At 40.5% G+C, this 23642-nt stretch overlaps 1 protein-coding gene across 1 annotated transcript in view; it reads right to left on the bottom strand.

The window, feature by feature from the left end:
• Il12rb2 (interleukin 12 receptor subunit beta 2) overlaps positions 1-23642 on the bottom strand; it is a 74811-nt gene that overhangs the window by 47098 nt on the left and 4071 nt on the right. Inside the window, exons 3-7 of the mRNA XM_027949552.2 lie at positions 18949-19063; positions 17769-17947; positions 16369-16511; positions 14197-14350; positions 3483-3562 (exon numbers count right to left, since the gene is read on the bottom strand). Of these exons, the coding sequence (XP_027805353.2) occupies positions 3483-3562; positions 14197-14350; positions 16369-16511; positions 17769-17947; positions 18949-19063 (671 nt within the window). The remainder of the gene's footprint in view (positions 1-3482; positions 3563-14196; positions 14351-16368; positions 16512-17768; positions 17948-18948; positions 19064-23642) is intronic.

Below are 23642 nucleotides of genomic sequence, written 5' to 3'. Positions count from 1 at the left end.
GTAATGGTGTGGAAACCATAACAACAAAGCAAAGGTCCCTTCACCCTCAACACACCCACACACTCACACATGCCCACCCTCACACACGAGCATGCTCACATTCACACGCTCACACCACACTCGTCCACCCTACCCACAAATACACACCTTCCAACACTCACATGCACACTGCCATCCTCACTTAGTCACATGCACAAGTCTCACACCCTTACACACACATGTTCACACATACACACTCAGTGACACCCTCACCCTCACATGGATTTGTATTGCACAAACTCATCCTGCTCACGTTCAAAACTCACATGCATTCACACGTATGCCACACATACACCCAGCCATGCACACCCCCCAAGGGGCTGCATCCCCTCAGCGTGAAGTGTTCTCCTCTAATGTAAACATCCTACAAAAGCGAAAAGTCATCTCACATGTCCCCTGACGTGAGGAACGTGCTCTTTGTCACAGGCTTGTGGGGTTTTACTTGGGGCTTCCATTGTGCTTCTCTCTGACATTGTGGGGGTGGCCCCTGTGTTTGGTTTCCCAGTGTTGCTCAAAGAAGGAAAACCCCAGCACACTACGTCTTTGCTCAGCGAGAGATGACTTGGGCCCACCACAAAGCGTCTAACCTAGCTGTAACATTTTTTTTCTGGGCTGACATCAGATGACATCCTTGTGCCTCAGCATCACCTCCTTGAATCCCCAGGCCTATCTGAGTGTGGCATGAGGAACCCCCAGTAGGAAAGGGGGGTCAGGCTGGGTTCACAAAGAGGGACAGTGATTTATGTCTCCTGCAACAGGGCCATGTTACCCCAAGGCCTCTCACTGGAGAACCCTCTTGAAACCTCAGCTTCCACATTTATAAAAATGAGTGCGTATGTGTGGGGGAGGATGGCATCCCTGTGGCTCTAGAGGTCTGTGGTCCAAAGCAAGACTGCTCATCCCAGTTTCTCTAGGCAGTGTTTTCATCCCTCCCTCCACAACAGAGTGGCCTGTTGGGGGCCACTGGACAAGCCCAGGATTTGACAGAAAAGGATTTAATCCTATAATGGCCCTGCAAAAGCTAGGACTGGATCCAACTTTTTGATGACTACATCTGGTGTCAATCACAGACACTTCTAGTATTGACCTTTTAGTTTCTAACATAGGCCAGATTCAGTCCGGGTCACCCTTCTGAGGCCCACATTCTGGTTTCATAAAAGAAAGAATTTTATGATGGGTGCCTGTGTGTGTGTTGGGGGGCAGGCAGCAGCGACTTCTGTCTGTCCTGGCAGAAGTAGAAGCGATATTTACAACAAGAGGAAGGGTAGACTCAAAGGGCATTGAAGACTTTGAGTTCCAAGGTCTCTCTAGAAACTAGTGAGGATGAGGACAAGGCCAAAGTGAGTAACTCAGAAGAATTTGCATGTGCACATTTGCTGAGCAGGACTTGTGGTTAACAGGCATTTACTTTGACTTGCCTCTGGTTCGGCTTTCAGACCACCATGGTGATGCATGGTCTGTAGTCTCTGACACCCCAAGAAGCACACAGGCATGCTGTAGTAACACCTGGTTTTACCTTGGAGCCCCTCCCTGCTCTATGGTTTCTAACCATTTTGTGTCCCCTCATTGATTGACCCCACACTAGTCTTGTTGGCTTTATAGATTCCATTATCATTACTCTCTTTCTGCTGAGAGGAACCCTTGAGGAGAGAGACACGAAATAGGATTCACAAAGTCTCTTTCAGATCACTGTTGAGGACATTTTTTTTTTTTTGGAGGAGAAATTTAGGTGTTAACCAGTTCCTTCCTTGTGAAAATGAAAACCAACAGCCAACAAATTGAGCTATTTTCTACTGCAAATTGTGGCTTCTCTGCATGTCCTGCTTTGAGAATTTTCTTCCTATTAAAAAGCAGATTTATTTTAAAATAAATGTTGAGCTGCAGAGTTAGTTTCAAAGGGAAGAGCTTGATCATGAGTCACTAGGCTATTTTTAGTACACCAGACTGAGAAGGAGAAGGAGAGAGGGTGGGGGAGAGGGAGGGAGGGTAAGGGCAAGCTCATTTCTTAAAATTGAAGAAGACTGCAACTATCAAACCCAATGGAGGACATCATATTCATCATTGTGACTCTTCTGGTTTCCTGCTCATGGGGTTCATAATTCCAAAACTGTTTGTTTGCCCTTGACTGGAAGAGGTGTAGCGAGAGGGATGTGAGTTTGAGGAATAAAGAGGAGTACACTCACTAGGAGACCTTTTCTTTTGAGCATGCCTAGCAGTAGCTCAATTCACATAGCATTTTCTTTCAAAGAAAATACCATGAAGTAACCAAGGAGGTCCCAGCCCTGTAGTTAGTGGATGACACTGGGCAAGAACTTCCTCTTCCTGAGGCTTGGTTTTCTTATCCGCTAGGTGGATGTTAGCACTTCACAGGGTTTTGTGAGGACTGAATGGACCTGCAATGGTGGCTTCCGGCACTTGGTGAAACTCTCATTCTACCGTAAGGGCTTACTGTGTTCTGGAAGGTGGCTCAATCTATCCCTGTTTTACGTCCATTGAGGAAGTGCTACTTTCTATTCCTATTCGTGTTATTTTCTACTACTACACATATTCTGGAGGTAGGGCAGCTTTCTTTACACCCTCTCTCTTTCAATGACTATAGAAAACACATTCCTAAATATCCATACCACAGCTTTCTCTATTTACCAGATCTTGAGGAAAGTTACCATGGTCACTGCTGGACACCCTTATGTAAGGGAGGGGGACAGAGGTAACAATGGTCCACTTTATGTTTTGAACCTAGCCCTTGCTGCTCTGCCACTGTGACTCACTTTTCAAATGGACCTGTTTCTTCCTCTTCCTCTCTCCCTGCTCCTCCCTAATCTCAGGGGAAACAGGATTACCTTTCTTCCTCATCCTAAGCAGAGTTATCTGTCCATGAGTACAACACCCACCATAGGAACGAAGTAATCCAGTTGATGGATGGTATCAGATCTCAGAAATGACTGTCTCCCAATTAACAAGTGAATTGCAACTCCAACAGAGAACATAGGAAATGTAGCCTTTGAGTCACCTCTTTAGAAGCCCCCTGTTCCTGCTGGATAGAATCATAGCCTTCTTTTCCCTTTTTCTCCAAACCATGTCCTCATTATTGGATTGGCATCGGGGACAAGGAACCAGCTTTGGTAACAAGAGTTAAAAGAGACAGCGTAGTTGGGGTGAGAGGGTGGAAATGCCAGGAATGGAAGGAATGGAAGTGGGATGAGGAAAGGCTCAGGTGGCTGGAGGGAGGGCCTGGGCTGGAGCCCCCCTCCTCATCTGGCAGGAAAGAGCACTGCAGCAGGGATCAGAGCCAAGTCTGAGAAAGCGAGCTCCTACACAGGCTTTGAAGCCTCATATCAAAGCCACAACAGAAAAAAAAAAAAAAGGTATTTTTCTGCCTTGTAAACATATAATCACTCAAATATATAATCTCCTTGATTTTAAATTTGAAACTGAAAACTTACCTTCCAGAAAAGAGAAATTTGTTGTCTATCGTAGTCCAGGGCCTGTTTCATGTACCAGACATCTAAGGTCCCAGTAGGTTCTGATTTGAAAGGGGGGAAAAATGAATTTTCATAAATATTTGCACAATAAAAAAACCTTTAAAAGTCAAGGATTATAGAATAATTTCAATTTCTTTGTAAAACAGTGTCTTCTTTTTCTTTCATTGAACAACAAACAAGTATATCTTTGGTCAAAAAGTCAGAAAAAAGGAGGTTACTTTAAAAACAATTTTTTTTTTTTAAAAAGATGAGGAGGAAATTCATTTCTAAGTTTCCCATAATATGTATTAATACATGTTTCACTGGTATATAAGAATTTAATTTAAAAAACTCAAAGAAAGTATGTGTAGTGATTTTTTTATTGGAATATAGAAAGAGTTCTCAATAGAAAAATAAAGACATAAGGAAAAAGCATTTTTAGATATTGTAAAAACACAAATGCAAATGACAAGCCTTATACTTATCTCCGATCCTGACTTATGCTGAAAAACCAGCCTCTACTTCAGAGCAAAGCTGTCTAAGGAAGGGGGCATGACCCTTGTCCTTGGAAAGAGGACATACTTGGAAAGAGGACCCTTGTCCTAGGCACATACTCACCCTGCTAGTTGTTTATCTACAAATAACAGGAGAGATCTGCTGAGCCAGGTGTCCCTGACTCAGTCAGACTAGGTGGGGACCCATAGCAACCCCTTAGCAGCCACCAATCAGCATGAGACCAGGAAAATACCTGGGATGCCAGATGACCCTCCCAGTAGTTTATGGTGGTTGATAACATGTTGGGAAACCATGTAGTTCAGCACATACTCCCCTCATGGCTTACACCAATCAGTTCAAATGAATCCCCCTCTTGTAGTAACCAATCACCCTTACCCAACTTGTTCCCACCAGTGAATGTGCTAATCATGTTTTAGAGTTGTTTTATGATTTTCCCGCGGTGTGTGATGATTTGCTAAGAGACGCTATGATGTATGTGAAGTCCCTGCCTTCCCCAAAGAGTGTATAAAACTGCTGCAAACCCTGGGCTGGGGCCTCTCAGTGTCACCAGTTGCTATGTGCACGCCGAGGATTGAGCTAGCTCGAAATAAACACCTCTTTGCTGCTTACATCGATCTTGGTCTCTGGTGGTCTTTTGGGAGTCCCGAATTCAAGCATAACAATGCTGTAGTTTAATTATTTGGTTTTTGATCATTAGACAATGATCTACTTGAAAGGAAGGACTATCTCATTTATCTTAAAATTCCCAGTACCCAGTGCAGTGTTTAGGATGTAACAGTCACCCAGTAATTGTTAAATGATAAATAAACATGAACAAATTAGGCAATATTATGGAACTGGTAGAAGAAATAACCATCTATCCATTGGACAATGGTCAAATATGGTCTAATTTCATTTGAGAAAGTCAAGCATACTGGAAAAAAGTGAGCAATCAATTTGTGTGGGGGATTGGTAGGTGAAGTAGTTTTATTTCCTCTACTATCATGTTACTAGATTTGCTTTAATTTGATTTACAGCTAGGAGTGGAATCAATAGAAACAATGCCTGAAAATAGGCTTTGGTTGTACCAACCCAACTTCCTTTTATTTATTTATTTTTTTTGTACTGGGGATGCTTAACCACTGAGCCACATCCCTCCCCCTTTTTATATTTTATTTAGAGACAATGTCTCACTGAGTTGCTTAGCTAAATTGCTGATCAAGAGTTTCAAACTTGTGATCCTTCTGCTTCAGCCTCCCGAGCCACTGGAATTACAGGCGTGTGCCACTGTGCCAACTTCTTTAACAGTGAAACTTAAGGTGTATTTGATGTGAGGCTACTTTGGGATTCCTTCTGTAATAGAAAGTTCCATTTAACCAGGTGGAAATTTCTAGAAAATTAAGTTTTACTCTAGATAACAGAAGATAAGCAGCCAAGGAGAGAAGAAGAGCAAAAGGGAAAGGGAGCCTATTTACATCTCCATCTCACATCCTTCCTCTAACAATGGTCCACTTTATGCTTTAAACATAGCCCCTGCAACTTATTTTTAAAATAGATATGTTTCTTTCTCTTCCTCTCTCCCTACTCCTCCCTAATCTCAGGGGAAACAAGATTACCTTTCTTCCTCATCCTAGGCAGAGTTATCTGTCCTTGAGTACAACACCCACCATGGCACTAGAAGATCTCAGAAATGACTATCTCCCAAATTAGCAAGTGAATTACAACTCCAACAGAGAAGAGGTGGAATGTAGCCTTTGAGTCACCTCTTTAAAAGTCCCTGTTCCTGCTGATGGCAGAATCATAGCCTTTGGGACAGGAGTCTCCTGTGTTCCTCCTTTGCTAACAAAGCAATAAGCCTTCTTTTTCCTTTTTCTCAAAACCATATCCTCATTATTGGGTTGGCATAGGGTACAAGGACTGAGCTTTCAGTAACATCCCTACACCCCATGATGCAGGTTGGTGTCGTGGTTCACGTGTGAGCTCCAGAGCCAGGCCATCTACAGCTCTTAAATAAGCACTAACTGTGTCCTTCAGCCAGTTTCCCCATGTCGAGTGAGGAAGATAATTCTGTCCCTCACATGGGGCTGTCTTGAGAATCTAAATGGAGAGAGCTGGCACATGGTAAGCTCTCAGCAGATTCAGCTTTCGCCATTTTCTTTATTTGAAAACTGAAGCGCTTAAATCTTAAGAAATTTGTTCCAGACCCCAGAACCAATAATCAGAGAAGGGAGGCTTTGAACACAAGACTGCTGATCCCACAGTAGTTCACAGCCTTGGCTCTGTATCACGCAGTGGCCTGGCTCTGAGAAAGCTTACAATTTCTCTAGAATCCTCCCACCCCTTTCAGGAGGGCCTGTTTTTGGATATTCTTTTGTCACTTCCTTTTTCTGATTCTCTCATCCTCTTCACTTTTTGTGTTTTCTAAATACCCACCTCTGCTCTTTGCTAAAGACTTTTGGTCCCTCCATCTTCCCATCAGTGATAATATTTACCCCTGTGGTGAGGACTGAGAGGTAAGAAAAGCTTCCACTAACCATTCTGAAAACACTCTCAATTCCTCAGGATTATGAAGAGCGTCCCAGAAATCAAACCTGGGCCCTCTATCTTCTAGTCTAGATGACAAAAGGAAAACATTATAGGCCACTGAAGAAAGAGAACCTGACCTTGAACACATTACCACCTCCTTAGAGCCAGGTAATGCTCGGGCAGTTCATGCCCATATCTCATCTGATCCTCACACAGCGCAGGGGGTGGGAACGGAGCACACTGCTGTTCAGCTGAGGATAAGGAGGCTGAGGACAGATGGTTTACAAAAGGCTTAGAAGCTGGGCATGGTGGTACACACCTGTAATCCCAGCAGCCTGGGAGGCTGAGACAGGAGGATTGCAAGTTCAAAGCCAGCCTCAGCAACTTAGCGAGGCCCTGTTTCAATGTTTCAAAATAAAACATAAAACTGACTAGGGATTTGGCTCAGTGATTAAGCGTCTCAAAAAGAAAAAACAAAACAACAAAACAAAACATTTAGCTGGTAAATGGCAAAGAGGAGAGTTGAGCCCCTAGCTCTGGCTTCTCCAAAGGTCCCACTGTCCCATGACAGTCCACTATACTGTGCAAAGATATGAACATTCTGCAAACTCGACAGTCTAGACTTCAACTATGTAATTAGGATTAAGTGTGCTCAGCATCAAATCAGTTGACTTGCTCATAGCAGTAAATGCCTTCAATTCATTACATACTGGTAACAAATTTAAAAGAAATGTTCATTGCCTCGTTAAAGATCCCCAATGTAATAGATTATTACAGAGCAAAGAATCAAATTCTAGAATGACACTCTCTTCCCAGAATAAATTGCAGTGAAACTGAAATTTGAAAGGCGCCCACCTGTGGTGTTATGCCTCCACAGGAGAGAAATCATTAGTTGAATCTCTCTGAGTTTCAAAGTGTAAAATTTCATGATCAGGGGTGTCAAATCTCTGCTGCTTAAAGCAACATAAGGGCTAATAGAAGAATCCTTTGACATTCAACTGTCACAAAATCACTTAAAGTTCTAACCTCAGTGTTGTCTAACAAAAGACAGAGAAAACTATTACAGACAAGCGAGAAAAAGAAAGTCAAAGGCCAAGGCCATCAAGTGAATTCAACGCAAATGGGTAAAAATGACTAAAAATACAAATATGAGAAATGGAAGTCAGCCTTTCTGAGATGAGACTACCTTCTGTGTAAAGGGGAAAGCAGGAGGACTGAACGAGGAGAAAGCTATCTAAGTGAAAAGAGAGGGGCTCCTATATTAATCAGGAGACTAGCCCAAATGGGTAATGACCTTGAGAGTTCATTCTGCAATGCTGAGATTCTAGGATTCTAAGAATCGGTTTAGGTGGTAAACAAATCAGAGCCAAGCCGCATGCTGCTTTTGAGATTAGCATCCATATCTGAAGCTGAGGCCAGTGCAGGGAGCCTGGACACAGGAACCTGAATCACAGGGAGGACAGAAGTCGCTCTGCAGGAATTTCCCAGCCAGGGAAAGTGGAGAGATCAAGAACAATGCGAATGGAGAGGGAACAAAGGGTTTTTGTCTCATCCTGGTCTAAATCATGCTCAGGGCAGGCAACCCAGAGGTAAGCCATTTATCCTCTTGGTTCCTTGATGTCCACTTTTTGGGATGTGATGACATTCATCTAACATCTAGTTTCTAATACTCAATTCAATCAGGTCTTCCAGTTACTTGAGTAGACAAGGGTTTAGAAGTAGAGCCACACCTTCAGACATTGTCACCTGCTGAGCTGCCTGTGAAGTCTGGAAGATTCCCCCATCTCTCTTGCCTGATGACTTAGCACTGGTTCACTCTCTCCCTTTCTACCTCTTTCCTGTCGTTATTCTTGGTGGTTCATTGTGCACATGAGGGCTGTTCCCAAGGGCTGGTATTGTCAGTACCCGCACCTGCCCACTTGCAATCATCTATTTCTCTCAACTCATGACTGCCTCTGGTTTCACGGAGTGAAGGAAAACAATCAGACAGGAATTCCCTCATTTCCTCCACCATGATAACTTTCAAACTGCCATTAGGGAAACTGAGGCACAAGAATTGCAAGTTCGAGATTAGCCTGGGCAACTTAGTGAGACTCTGCCTCAAAAAATAAATAAATAAACAAACAAATAAATAAATGAAAAGGGCTGGGATGTAACTCAGTGATAGAGCAGTACATTCTGGGTTCATTTCCCAGTACAAAAAAAAGAAAAGAGAAAACACTTCCAAACTTCCCCATCAGCAACCCAACACTCCTTCTGTTACAAGGTTGGAGCATCTTACTCCCATCCCCACCCAAATCCTTAACCTGAGCTCTGAATCCCCTCCTCTTGTTTCAATCAAGAACCTCTCTCCTACATCTATTCCCCACTTCCCTGTATCATTCATTCTCCCTGTCTGCTGGGCCCTTATTTTTCCCTTGTAAGTACACTGCATTATCTCTGAGCCTAAAAACAAAACCAGAATTTCTTTTTTAAATTTATTTTAGTTGTAGATGGACACAACACCTTTATTTTATTTTTATGTGGTGCTGAGAATCAAACCCAGTGCCTCACACATGCAAGGTGAGCACTCTACCACTGAGCAACAACCCCAGCCCAAAACCCAGAATTACCTGATACCCAATGCCACCTCACATCTCTTCTCTTTCATAGAACTTTCTGAAAAGAACTGCGAATTGTTGATTCCTTCATTTCCTTACTCCACATTTGCTCTCACCCCATAATAGCTGAGATTCCTCTGCCATGCTACGGGCACAGCTCCTGGCTGGCCATGTTGCCAAATCTCACAGTCATGTCTTCTGTTATTTCATGGGGCTTAGCAGCAGCATTGGATATATTTGAATATTTCCTCCATCTTTTTCCCACTTCTTCAAGAAACACAACCTTTTAACATCCAGATCACAATTTCAGGGAGTGTTTCTTTTCTTTTTTAATTTATCATGCAAAGACTTTATTTGGAGACACTATTGTACATGAGAAGATGGTGAGGAAATCAAGTGTCCTAGTTCACCCACATCATTTCTTCCATACTACAATCAATGAGGGCTTTGTTAGAGCACTGAAGGAGAAAAGTGAATTGCAGATTACGTATAGTATATACATTTATAAAGCTCATAAACAAGTGAAGGGCATATTTGTGGGAGCTATATGTGAGGAGGGCAAACACACAACCTGGGATAGAGGTGCCATGTGCAAAAGAGACTTTCATGATGAGGAAGGTGATGGTTTACTGAGGTGGGAAAGACTGAAGCAGAAGCACTTCAGAAACATCTCATTTTGGAGGAAAAACGTAAGTCTTTATTGAGGCTACTTGTGGTTTGGGATATCACTGACATTTAAGTGAAGAGATGAAGAAATAGGTGGTTGGAACATGAGACTTAAGAGAATCAAGTATTTCATGGAGGAAGTAGCTCCCTTTCCCTACTGCAATGAGCCTGTCGGATTTATGTTCTAGATGGAGTGCCTAAACCAGTTTTGGCTACTATGACAAAAATGCTACAAACTGACTGGCTTAAACAACAAATATCTATTTCTCACCGTTCTGGAGGGAGGAAGTCCAAGATCACAGTTCTATGAGCTCTGGTGTCTGGTGAGAGCCCTCTTCCTGCTGTATCCTCATATGGCAAACAGAGAGAGTGTGAGCTGTTGTTTCCTTTTCTTATAAGGGCACTGTGCCATTTATGAGGGCGCCACCCTCAAGATCTAACTACTTCCCAAGGATCCCACCTTCTAATACCATTACAACAGGGGTTAGGTCTTCCACATAGGAATTTTTGTGGGGATATAAATATTTAGTTCACAGTAGTGAGGAAAACCACCAGATTCCCTTTGGATTTTGCATTTTATCTTGGTGTTACCTCCCCTGGGAATCTTTCCCTGGCCTTCCAAGATAAACTGTAATTGCTTCAGCCTGAAATTCTGACTGGTTGCCATTATGTCCTAGTACCTGGCATAGTTCCTGAGACATAAATATTCTATTGACCATGCAGAAAAGCATATATTCTCTCCAGTGGTTTCTGTTTGGAGGGATTCATGAACAAACATTGCTTTCTATTGGGGTGGTCACCATCTGGTCAAAAAGCTGAGCAAAAGTGTTCACTCTTCCAGGATAGGTGCTAATCTGAGAGGAGACTCAAAGGACTGAAGAAAAGGGAGTAAAGGATGTTTGGCTCCAGCAAAAAAATTTTCAAAATTTTGAAAGGTCAAGAACCATTCATTCTTGTGCCCTTCAAGCATTAGGCAAAGAGACAAGTAGGATGCCAACCAGTTTGGTTATAGTTAGTTTAGGGGTTGACATGCTTATGGCCCATGGGCTAAAGCCAGTCTGATGTCCATTTTTGTATAATAGCAAACTAATAATGTTTTTTACATTTTTAAAGGGTTGAAAAATATTAAAAGAGGAATCTTTCTTATATATATTAGTTGCAGATAACTTTATTTATTTTTCTCTGTAGTGCTGAGGATCGAACTCAGTGCCTCACACATGCCAGGCAAGAGCTCTACCACTAAGCCACACCACCAACCCAAGAGGGATCATTTTTAGTGACAAAATTATGTAATATTTCAAATGTCAGTGTCCACAAATAAAGTTTTATTGGAACCCAGCTGTGTCTCTTTATTGACAGTGTCAATAATCGCTTGCATACTACAGCAGCAAAGTTTAGTGGTTGTGACAGAGACTATATGGCCCATGAAACTGAAAATATTTACTATCTAGATCTGCTTTGTTAATTGTCTATAACAGAGTTGATTAATGCCAAACATGTAAATAAGACTTTTAAAAAATGGAGAATGAACAGATAGAAACATACTGGCAAGATGTTCTAAAGAACATCTTATTCATCATTGTGGAGACTTCTACTGGGTGTTCTGAATGGTGAGGGATCACCTTCCCCAGCACCTAGCCTATTCTCATGTTTGTCTGAACACCTCAAAGCCCAGATTCCAGAATGTACTCCCTTGGAAGGGAAATACAGTTGCTCACTTCCCAGTATCAGGTCTGTCTTTGATGGGTATTGATTTGGGAATTGTTCTCTTAAACACAGGAAAGTGGTTTCTTTATTTCTACCCTTTACTTAGTGGTCATTTCTCCTGGAAGGCCATTAGAGGAGTTGAACTTAATAACAAAAGAAAGGTCCATATGGAGTGAAGAACTCCCTCACCCTGCTGAAATGAAGTAAGGAGCTGCCCTGGTCACCAAGAGACAGTAGGTTCCTCTCCATTTGGGGAATTCAAGGTTGCAATCATTCACAGTTTTTGAGAGTACCTAAAAAAAGCTTACTAGTAATTTTTTTAATGCCAAGTTATATATGAGTACACATCTAAAGGGTTAAAAGGAAGAAGTGTTAAAAAAAATTCACACCTTTTAGGTTTACATCAGTTGGTGTTTCATAAAGAAACCGATACAGAAACTGTGGTAAGGGCCGAAAACCACGCAGCTTGGGGCAAGAACAGAGACCCTATGACAACCCCCAGAAAGATTGAACACAGAAAAGGGAGATTCAGATGTGGAAAGGAAGCCGAGGAGCTTGGTGAGCCTGTGTCTCAGAGCTCGGTTTCTCTATGAACGCCTGCAGTGACTTTGATAAGGGGCCACCTGGGTTCAGCTTACTGCCACCGGCAGCCTCACCACTGGGACCAGGTGCTGCTCTTGGACATGATAATGGTTTATGATTTAGGATATAAGAGTTATACCACCCTGCCTTGAAGTTTTAATTGAAGAGATAAATGCTTTCAAAAAATACGAATAGAAAAATCTTTTCATACCTCTCCGATCAAGACCAACATCACAAGATATTTTTTCAGAAAATGAGAGGTAATTAATTATCATTTGTTGGATGAATTCATTTAAAAAATCTTTAAACAGAGAAATGTACTTAGTATAAGAAGAAAAGAAGACTAAGATTATTCCACAAATTATATAGTAGGTATAATATTCTGTTAATAGATCCCCTGTCAGAACTTGAATGCCATTGGAGCACCATCACTAAGTGTCATCAGTTACCAAAAGCCACCAGGGGCTTGAAGAAAACTAGTGCAACATGATCGCAAGTCTATTTTACCTGTACACATATCCACGAGTCTCACAAACAAGCATTTAGGTTTTCTCACATTAATATCATGAAAGAGCCAAGCACAGTGGCTCACGCCCGTCATCCCAGCAGTTCAGGAAGCTGAGACAGGAGGATGGCGAGTTCAAAGCCAGCCTCAGCAAAAGAGAGGCGCTAAGCAACTCAGTGAGACCCTGTCTCCAAATAAAATACAAAGGCTGGGGATGTGGCTTGGTGGTCGAGTGCCCCTGAGTTCAATCCCGGATATCACACCCCACCCCCCAAACCATGAAAGCTCCAGATAATAAGCAATGGACTATATACCAATAATTTTCCTCTGAGCCAAATTTACATAAATTAGGAAAAATTCTATACTGTATCATTAATTGAATGATGCTTTTTCTTTTTCTTTTTTTGGTCACTGGAAATTGAGCCCAGGGGTGTTTTACCACTGATGTACATCCCCAACCCATTTTTTATTCTGAGACAGGGTGGCATTAAGTTGCTGAGGCTTGGCTTTGAATCCTCCTGCTTCAGCTTCCCAAGTCACTGGGATTACAGGCATGTGCCACTGTGCCAGGTAATTGAGTACTTTCAAAAACTAATATTTAGATGATAATTTCTTGTATCTTCAAAGATTTGTAATATTATTAAATTTTTTTTAAGTTGTAGGTGGACACAATACCTTTATTTTATTTTATTTATTTTTATGTGGTGCTGAGGATCAAACCCAATGCTTCACATGTGCTAGGCAAGCACTCTACCACTGAGCCACAACCCCAGCCCCCAAACCTGTAATATTGACATAAAGTTTATGTAGACATTTTTTTCTTCAAAAAGATGTTTGCTTACACTTCAAAAAAATTGCTTCTCCAATAATCACCAAAAAGAAAAGTCTAATAGACCAAAAAATACATTTGCTGTGTTTTTCCCAGCTGTGGGTGGTGTGGTGGTGCTTATTTGAGCACTAAAGATCAAAGGCTTGAAAAAGTGCTGCACTGTATATTTGGAGGAGGAAGAATTGCTAGATATTACATTTTATTTTAGAATATTATGTCTTCTGAGCCTACCTTCTTTCAAGCTTTTAGTATGGCTCATAGGGGTCATTTTAATTTTCAGAGGATCAAAAAGATAAAATGTATCAAGGTTAACTATAAAGGAATGAGGTTAATTACTGGGTACAGCTTTGTGGAATAAAACAAGAGTTACTAAAATAAGAGGAGAAATAGATATAAGTCTAACCCAACATTACCGAGTCACAAACTTGTAGCCTATGGGACCAGTGGCAAAAGGACTTGCTTAATGTTAAAAATTTTCTGGCAGTATAAACATCGCTCTCTCTGGACACTTAAGGTAATGTCAAAATTGACTTTTTTTAAAAAAATATTTTTTAGTTGTTGATAGATCTTTATTTTTATATGCTGAGAATTGAACCCAGTGCCTCACACATATCAGGTAAGTGTGCACCACTGAGCCCCAGCACAGCCCCAAAATTGACCTGTTAGTTAATGCAATCATATTTTCTGATTCAGTACAAGTGCCTCAGAGATTCTACTCCAAGGGAATCATCACGCCTCCTCTTCCCATGTTTTCCTCCTCTCCCTCCTTTTCCCTCGAACACATACCTTCTCCCTCAGGTGTGTGCGCTGTCTGTGATTGGCTCCAATCACTCCAGCTTCCTTTAAAAAGATGTAGCTTGGAGGAAATCTGAAATTCATATTCTGTACGTGGTTTCAGATCCAGCAAGTCATGTCTTCCTCTGGCATTTGTGACATTAACCTTGATCGGACAAAATTTTGCAAATTGAGAAATAATATTTGTATATTATGTCAATACTTGTCTACAATGTGTAATAATCTAATCAGGGTAATAAGCATGTACATCCTTTCAAACATTAATCATTTTTAGGTGTTGGGAATTCAGCAATCTTCTTTTTGAGTCATGTGAAATATATCATAGATTTTTTTTTTTTTTAAGCAATAGTCATCCTACTGGGTTAGAGAAGAATCAGAAGAAATCTCTTAGCTATGCTCTGATGCCCTTATTGAACTCCCCTTGCCCCTGGCCCTCCCCAGTGTCTAGTGACAGAGACCACATATTCTTACTCATTTTTGGAAACTAGTAAGTTAATCTTGCTGAAGAACAGAATTTTGCAATGGTGGGACAAACAACAAATAAGTTTTTTTTTTTTTTTTGTACCAGGGTGTTATGGTTTAGATATTAGGTGTCCCCCAAAAGCTCATGTGTGAGACAATGAAGGAAGGTTTAGAGGAGAAATGATTATAAGAGCCTTAATCAAATTAACTGAGTGGTAATTGAATGCAGGTAAGGTGTGGTTGGAGGTGGTCCCTGTGGGTGTGGCCTTGGGGTATAAATTTTCTATCTGGAGAATAGTCACTCTCCTTGCTTTCTGATCATCATGTGAGCTGCTTCTCTCTGCCACACTCTTCAGCCATGTTGTTCTGCCTCACCTGGAGCTCTGAGGAATGGATTCTGCTGTCTGTGGCTTGAGACCTGTGAAACTGAGAGCCCCCAAATAAGCTTTTCCTCCTCTACAAATGTGCTGATCAGGTCTTTTACTTGCAGTGGTGAAAAAGCTGACTAAAACACAGGGATTGAGCCCAAGGTGCTTAACCTCTGAACCACATCCCCAGCCCTTTTTGTGTTTTATTTTGAGACAGGGTCTCGCTAAGTAGCTTATAGCCTCACTAAATTGCTGAGTCTGGCTTTGAATTTACAATCCTTCTGCCTCAGTCCCCCGAGTATCTGGGATTACAGGTGTGTGACACTGTACCTGGCAAAATTTTTTAAAGTGATGGTTAATACTAAATTACATAAAGAATTTTAACATAAAAAAAAAGAAGCCAGGCCAGATGACCCTTTTTATAACTGCATTACTGAACATACATGACCTGAATCTTGAATAATAGTTTCCCATTTAAAAAACAAAAATGAAATCTCTGGGAACTAAGAACTCATCTATTCACATTCCCAGGAAGATCCTAAAGTTAGCTAGAAAATGACTAACAATTCAAAACTTTCATTTTCAAAAAGCCCTGTAGAAGTTTCTACACTAGAGATCATTTTTTATTTGGGTAAAATTGGTATGTGATAAAATGTTTTAACACAGACACAGAACTGGCTTCAAAAAAATTTTTAATTATTTTACATCTTTTGGGTATCAGCTATATGTGAAACTGATCCACTGTTAGTATTATAAGTCATTATCTTTTGCAAAAATTCTGGAAGAAACCATAATTCTATCCTTTTTATTGCAAAAAATGTAATGCCTAATATTATATCAAATTGTAGGCCTTTTCTTCATACTAGTTAGTTTCACATAAGCCTCTGTGGACATTGCCTAGTTATTCCTCTTTCCAATATGTTTTTTAAAAATGTTAAAAAGTAACATAGATTAGGGAATGAGAGAACAAAGAGAAATAAATTCTTTACTAAAAATAAATTGTAGAAAATTAACATTGGTTTATAAATTCCTTTGGCTTAAAAAAATTCATAACCATGACCCAGATGTTTGTTAATAGAGATGCACATGACTTTCTGATAGATCACAGGTGTGTACTCTCAGGCTAAATATTCTTTTTTTGTTTTTTCCTTTGTGGTACTGGGGATTGAACCCGGGGCCTCTCATATGCTAGGCAAGTATTCTACCACTGAATCATACCTCACCCCCTAAATATTCTTAAACTCCATATTTTGCTGATATGATAAGACAGAGGTTTGTGCAGGGATACTAAGAACACTGTAATGTTTTCTCCCTTCCCCTTGAAGACCATTACCATATTCCAGGACTTGCTGTTACTGGGCCGATATCTGAGACGACTGAGTAGCACCCACCCCTCATCTCTCCATCGAAGGGTACATCTGCTCCCCAAAGCATTTGAACATTTGATTCTGATGTCCCATGGAGGAAGAGGCCTCACTAATAACCAGAACAAACAAAAAAGTGTGATTCAGGCTCCATGATCAGAAATTGCCTTATGTACTGACGCAAACTATAAAAAAATAAAGTTGGTTTCTCCAAATTTAAACTTCATTTTTGGCAAGTAATGCATGTATCAACTCCACTTAATCCAATGATTAAAGGAAAACCAATGTTCCAAACCTGAAAGATTCTGTGACTAAGAAGACAGACGTAGCTAGTGGAAAGAATTCTAGGAGGAAGAATTCTAGGAGGAAGAATGCTGGTAGAAAAATTTATAGCAATGAGATGGAGGGAGAGAGGAAAGGACAAGGAGAGAGAGGGTAGCTTAGAGATGAATGGTCTTGAAGCCCGGTACAGTGGTGCACGCCTGTACTCCCAGTGACTTGGAAGAGTGAAGCAGGAGAATCTCAAGTCCAAGGTCAGCCTTGGCAAATTAGTTAAGCTCTGTCTTAAAACAAACAAAGAAAAGAGATGAATGATTTATGTAAAGTGATGGGAAGTGGGATGGGGAGAAGTATGGAGGAAAGTTCATGGTCAATGTCTGTGATCAGACTCATGGTTAGCAGCATTTATGCAAAGAGGTGCCATGGGAACAGAGAAGAGTGAGGTGGAGACTTCAGACAGGCCAGAAGCCCAGTCCCACCTGGGATCGTTAGAACTTGGGATGCCTGAGAACTGCCTCTGATTGAACTGGGCCAATGATATTTGCTCAGATACATGCTGGGACTGGCTTATGCCAGTAACCACACTGATGAGGGGAGTAGAAGCTAAGTATTCTCAGAGCAAGATGCATTTATATTTTGATAAATCTTATTTGTAGTTTGCTCTCGTCCAGCCGGTCTACTTGTAGCCAATCTGAACAGTGGGAATAGCCATAGAGATAAAAAGAAACCTCTGCATAGAAGGGCCTCCCCAGAGCTTCCTGAATGAGCTCCTGGGACCCTCTTTTCAGTTGATGGCATTACTGGCAATAGGCACTTTCATGGGGTTTGAGGTCAGGGACTCATTTCTCTAGTAAAGACAATAAAAAGATCCCATTTGGCATAGCCATCTCTACATGACCATAGGCATGTGGCCTTACACTTGAATAAAGTAACTTCTATCTTTTACCTATGCTTGGTAAAGGCACTGCTGGCCACTTCCCATCGACCTCTGTCAAAACAGCTATCGGCAAAAGATTTGAGTGATTTAAAAAATAATAATAATTTCCATGTTCCAGTGAATCACACTTATAAAAAGTGAAATAAAACGTACCTATGTCCAGGAATGTGAATGTAGATGGAAATGAAGAAGAACTTCCAAGACTGTTGGTGGCAGTAACTGTGGCCATGAAACTGGATTCAGATAACTCGGGGGATAGCCTGATTCCAAGGTCCAAACAATTACAATTACTGCAGTGCTTCTTCCGTGTTACATTTTTTGGTCCATTTAACCTATAAACAGAATAAAATTGTGTTTAGCAAGATACTTTATGTGTTCTGTTCAAAAGATAAAAAGGTTCAAACATACAAAATTTTAGACAATCTTTTCAGGTCAGTCTTATTGTTAGAGTATACACTATAGGAATATTTATGTTCTATTCCCACATTTCTGTTTTCTCTCTTCATTGGTAGAACTTTTTTTTTTTCCCTTTCTGGATATTTATGTAGATGAGTGTATGTGTCTACACTGCCAGAATTCCCCAAACCCTAGCTATCATCTTAGCTCCCCCCAAGCAGTTACAACCATCATCCAAAGGATCTGTGGCCACCTCAACATCGACTGCACAAAAGTGACAGCTCCCAGCACAGCAGTGGACAGACCAGATTCCTGGCCCCACTGTCTTTCCTCATCTCCAACTCATTCAGGCACAGTGCAGACCAAATGGGTCTTGGAAAGGAATATGGAACCTACTCCAAAAAATGGAATCTCCCCAGGCTCTCTTCTCTTGTGGACTCTCTCACATCAGCCAATTCTGCTTTAAAAAGAAATTCCTCTAAGATAATGAGAAGCTACCATAAGGAAGTGTCTATTTAGACATCATGGCCCTAAGAGTCTGTGACTCCAAAGGAGAAGAAAGGTATTTTATAGTCAGTCTAACCATATCTGAGCAGGAAGTACACCCCTAACTTGGCCTTGGGTTCCCTAACAAAACCTCTGAGTTAGAATTCAGACCCAAGATGTTAGGTTGCAACAAGATGTTTGCAACAATTTTAATTGATGAATGATAGAATTTTATTCTTAAGCATTTAATTGTCTTGAGGTATCTGTTGCTGCTTCTCCTGGCGATATCATAAAACTGATGATGTTGCTAAATGTCATCTAAGAGAGGACCTACAAAACCACTGCAAGAGCAGTCATGAGCTGGAGATGTAGCTCAGTGGTAGAGCATCACCCCCATGCAGGTGGCAAAAACAAACAAACAAACAGCAACAAAAACCACAATCTCACTCACTGTAAAGTGAACTTAGTATATATGTAAGTCTCTTGTCCTTTCTCCCAGGTACAGGCCACAGTCCCATGTTCTCCCTTCTGTGTACAAGTTAAGTTTTGAGGCCGCTCTGGAGCAACTTAAAAAAAAAAAAAGAAAGAGTTTAAGACATCATATTTGAAATATCAATCACATTGCTATTATTTGCCAACAAGATGATAATATCTCCCCCAAGCCTCACAAATCCAGATAAAGCCAGTTTCTGTCAAGTTCAAATCTATCCCATTTGAATATTACCATCCTCATTTTATAAAAGAAGAAACTAAGACTTAGGTGGACTATCTGGCTCAAGTCAGCAAAATTAGGAAATGGGGGCTGGGGATGTGGCTCAAGCGGTAGTGTGCTTGCCTGGCAAGCATGGGGCGCTGGATTCTATCCTCAGCACCACATAAAGATGTTGTGTCCGCCGAAAACTAAAAAATAAATACTAAAAAGTGTTCTCTCTCTCTCTCTCTCTCTCTTAAAAAAAAATTATGAAATGGCAGGATCAGGGCTCCAGCCCAGTGGTGGCGGACATGTCCAAGCCTTTTATCCCAGGTTCCACCATTTTGCCTAACAGGTGAACATCCACTGCCAGCTGTACGTCCCCTGGTGATGATAAGCTAACATTACTAGAGTGGTGCCGATTCAATATTAGAAACCTATGAAAATTAGGACTATCTTTCTCCACTAACATGAAACTGGTTGCAAAGACCTCTACCCACTTGCACTAGTCATGAGCTATGCTACCTGTATCTAATTTCTGCACTACATTGCTTGAAGCACTTTATGTACATTTACAAAGTAATTCTTTATGTACATAAAAGGTTCTCTCTGAGGAACTTCCACGGGCCAGGCACAGTGTTAGCTGCGAAAATACAAAGGTGTACAAGACAAGCATGGTTCCTTCTACTGCAAGGAAGGTATTTTTAAATGAAGTCATTTTCTAGTCAAAGATAGGACTCAAAATTGGAGCTTCTCAGACTCAATGGAGGTAAGAGAAAAAACTTTAGCCCATCATCCCACTCTTCCCTAATTACTGAGACCCACATGTAGATAGATGCTCTTTTGGGTGAGATAAAAGAAGCATACTATGGAAGCCCTAGATAGTGCCTGCCTCTCCAAAAGATGTGATTGATGAAATAAACATCATTTTTGTCTCTAGCACCCAAAGACATGGCACAGTAATGTCCATTGTGTGACCTTGGACAAGTTACCATCTCAGAGCTTCAGTTTTGTTTTAAAGGGGCATATAGCTTTATTTACTAAAATAAAAAAACTCTTTTCCTAAAATAACAGACTTTTTCTTATATATATATATGCATATGGATTATATATATATATATATATATATATATATATGCATGCAGTGTATATAAAAATTATGCTTGTATATAAAATATAAATATATATATGTTTATGCTTATGTGTATACCTAGACACATAAATGTAAATATTATGTATACAGATATGTGTATATACTACATAAATATATATTCATGAATATACATGAATATACAGTATGTGTTTATATATACAATGTACACATACATCTATACACATTACTCATGTCTGAGCCATTTGGAATACTATTAACTTTTTGTCTTGGAATTAGTAATTCATTATCTTGTTTTTCTATTTGTTTCCTTATTAATACAACTCTCGGGCCAGTTATCTGAATCACTTCAAATATTCAGATGCATTGGGACTTCTATGCCTTCTTCTTTCTTGACCTAATTACTTGTGTTGGTGGAGTGTATCCTCTGACAGTTTTCTGCAAAAGGGTGTGTGGAAGGAAATAGTTTGAGCATGGTTTAAAATGTCTTCATTCTGCCTTCAGGTAGACTGCTGCTTTGGCCTGATGGAGGATTCTAAGTTGAAAGGAAATTATCACTCAGTACTCTGATGGCAGGGCTTTATTTTCTTCTATGTTCCAGTTTGCTGCTGTTCTCTGTGGCCTTGAGTCATTCTGATATTGCATAGAGCCTATTTTTCCTCTTTGGAAAGTATAGATTCTTCTTTTTGGCTCTATTATGCTGGATTTTCACAAGGATGCACTTACTGGGGATCTATTTTCAAACATCCTTCTTGATTGATTCTCAAAGGGTTCATACATTCTGGGAACTCTTCTCTTTCAGTTTGGGAAACTTTCCTGCACTATTTTTCTGATGATTCCTTCCTCTCTTTCTCTTTCGGAAAGTAAAGTCTATAATTTTCATAAGTTACGTTTTCTTATTTTATATTTTATCTCTTGATCTTTTTGTTCTACTATCTAGGAAGAGACAACCTCAAAGGGTTTCCTTTCTGCTTATCTTTTTTTTTTTTTTTTTTTTTTTTTTTAAATTTTAGGGGAGCGTTTTCTGTATATTTCCTTCTTATAGCATCATACCTTTGTTTTGTTCACAATATTTTCTCTTAATTTGCTAGGGGTATTAAGAATAGTTTTTACCACTTCTGACTACATGTTATCTCTTCTTCTTTGTTATGGTTTGTTCCATAAGTTTGTTTTGGTTTCTGTTCTTGTTAGATGTCTTCCTCCGATCCAGGTATTTTTGCCCATATACATGAGTGGGACACTGCAGCTCTATGTTCAGTGGGGGCATTTGATGATTCTGGGTTTCACTCCATCTGGATTTAGGGGAAGAAACCTTGTTGTCAATGTTTTCAGGCATTTTCTCTTGGCCTGGTCAGATTTCCTAGGAAAAAATATTTTAAAATCTGCCTGAAGGAGGGTTCAGGCTTGAAGAAAGCTGTATGCCAGTATTCCATTGATTGCTGTGCTTTTCAAGCTGAGTCTTCTCATCCAGCATTCCCCCATCCCTAGCCTCCGGGTTCCAGTGCTGCAAGCAGCACCTATCTGGCTGCATGAAGCTGGGAAGGACTCAGGTACCCAAAGCACTTTTCAAATAGATTTACAGTCAAATCTTCTATTTTTAACCCTACTTTTACTGTCCCTTCCAGAAGTACATGGTGTCAATTTCTGAGTCTTTCCCCCCAAATGGTGTCTGCCTTATATTAGGTTGCAACTTTTCTCCTGGCTACCTATGTAGGCTAACTGTTATCATTGGTCCATCTCCTTTCCAACTTCAAAATTTTAGTTTTGGTGTGTCTCCCCTCCCATCCTTTTTGACCTTGAGGATATGTGCTATTGGAAAACTTAATAGCATCTTGGCTTTATTTCAGGGGAAGAGAAAGCAAATACTTGTGCCCAGTTGCCATTTTTGCCCTTAAAGACCTCGAGTCTTTTGGTGAGCCAGTAAGATAAAGAACGTGGCACTTTACATAATAAATAATCAACTCCTACCCTTCCTATAAAAGAGGAAATTCATCTTAAAGACAATGACTTTCACCCATAGAGTAAGTCAACATTTTCAATGTGAGTTCAGTGGATCATGAAATCAAAATGTCCCTTAGCCCAGGACTGTCTTTCCAGGGGAAACTGGACAAAATTCTCCTTGATATAAATGTATAATAACTGATGCCAAGGAAAAAGCAGCTATCAAAGTCTCTGCACTCTTATGAACTTACAATAGAACTCAAAATAGAAGACGCTGTCAGAAGATTAGGGTAATTATTATTTTTTAAAACCCTACATCATATGGGAAATAAAGTTTTAGAAAAACAGCTTTCAGAAATATCAACAGAGAAAGCAAGAACCCAAGGTCTTTTATTTATTATCTTCATTTTCTAAGTTCAATCTTCTGAGGTTAAGCTTGTGCACTGATTGCTTAGTTTCTACATAATTTGAATGATTTCTGGGCAGTAGAGAAGCCAAAGCATGAGAAAGAACTGGGAAGAAAATGCTTAAAGACAGTTTGCCTATTCCTAGTTCTGAAAAACCTGATGATAGATCCCTGATGATATGCAACATACAATGGCCTACCCCTTACCACAAAAAGAAAATAGGCTGCTTACTCCCTCACCAGATAGCATTGAGCTGACTATATTGAGTGAAACCAAAATTCATTGTGTCTTTTCTTGGAATGAGTTGCATACCCAGAGTAAGGTGTCACTTCCAGTCAATCCTTCTTCTCAAAAGTGCTAAACTTGCCCAAAGAGCAGCCATTTGATTGTGTGGTTTACACTTGAGCATTGCACATGCAACATTCGGCAGCACCACCAAACTGAACTGAACCATGAGAGATACTCTTTACCATCTCCCTAGACCTTCTGATGCTGCAAACTGTCACATACATATGTTCCCATATACTGGCTGGAAAAGTAAAACGTGAAAAGGGTTTGCAGCACTCTAATCTATGAGAGCACAGCTATGAAGTGGAATGAAATCGCTAAGTACATCCGAAAGGTACTGTCAAAGCTGTTGTAGGACTACAAAAAAGAAGAAAATGCCAGTACCACTGTAGACACCTGGGAATTGATATTACAGGGCTGAGAACGTCTAATGCAAATATGCAACACTATCTGGTAAGATGGTGAGTTACTTGCGTGACAGATGCTCTGAGGGAAGGGAGGTAAGAAACAATGGTGTTTTCTTTTTCTTTTCTTTTCCTTTCCTTTTTTTTTTCCCCTCCAGTGTTGGTGATTGAACCCTTGCCTGCTAGACAAGGGCTCTATCACTGAACGAGAACTTAATCCTCCAATGGTGGTTTTTGTTTTGTTTTTTGTTGGTATGGAGGTTTGAATCCAAGGGTGCTTAACCACTGGGCCACATCCCCAGC

The sequence above is a fragment of the Marmota flaviventris genome, chromosome 10 (genome assembly GCF_047511675.1).
Source record: "Marmota flaviventris isolate mMarFla1 chromosome 10, mMarFla1.hap1, whole genome shotgun sequence".
Taxonomy (NCBI): domain Eukaryota; kingdom Metazoa; phylum Chordata; class Mammalia; order Rodentia; family Sciuridae; genus Marmota; species Marmota flaviventris.
This window is presented reverse-complemented; position numbering and strand designations above follow the sequence as displayed.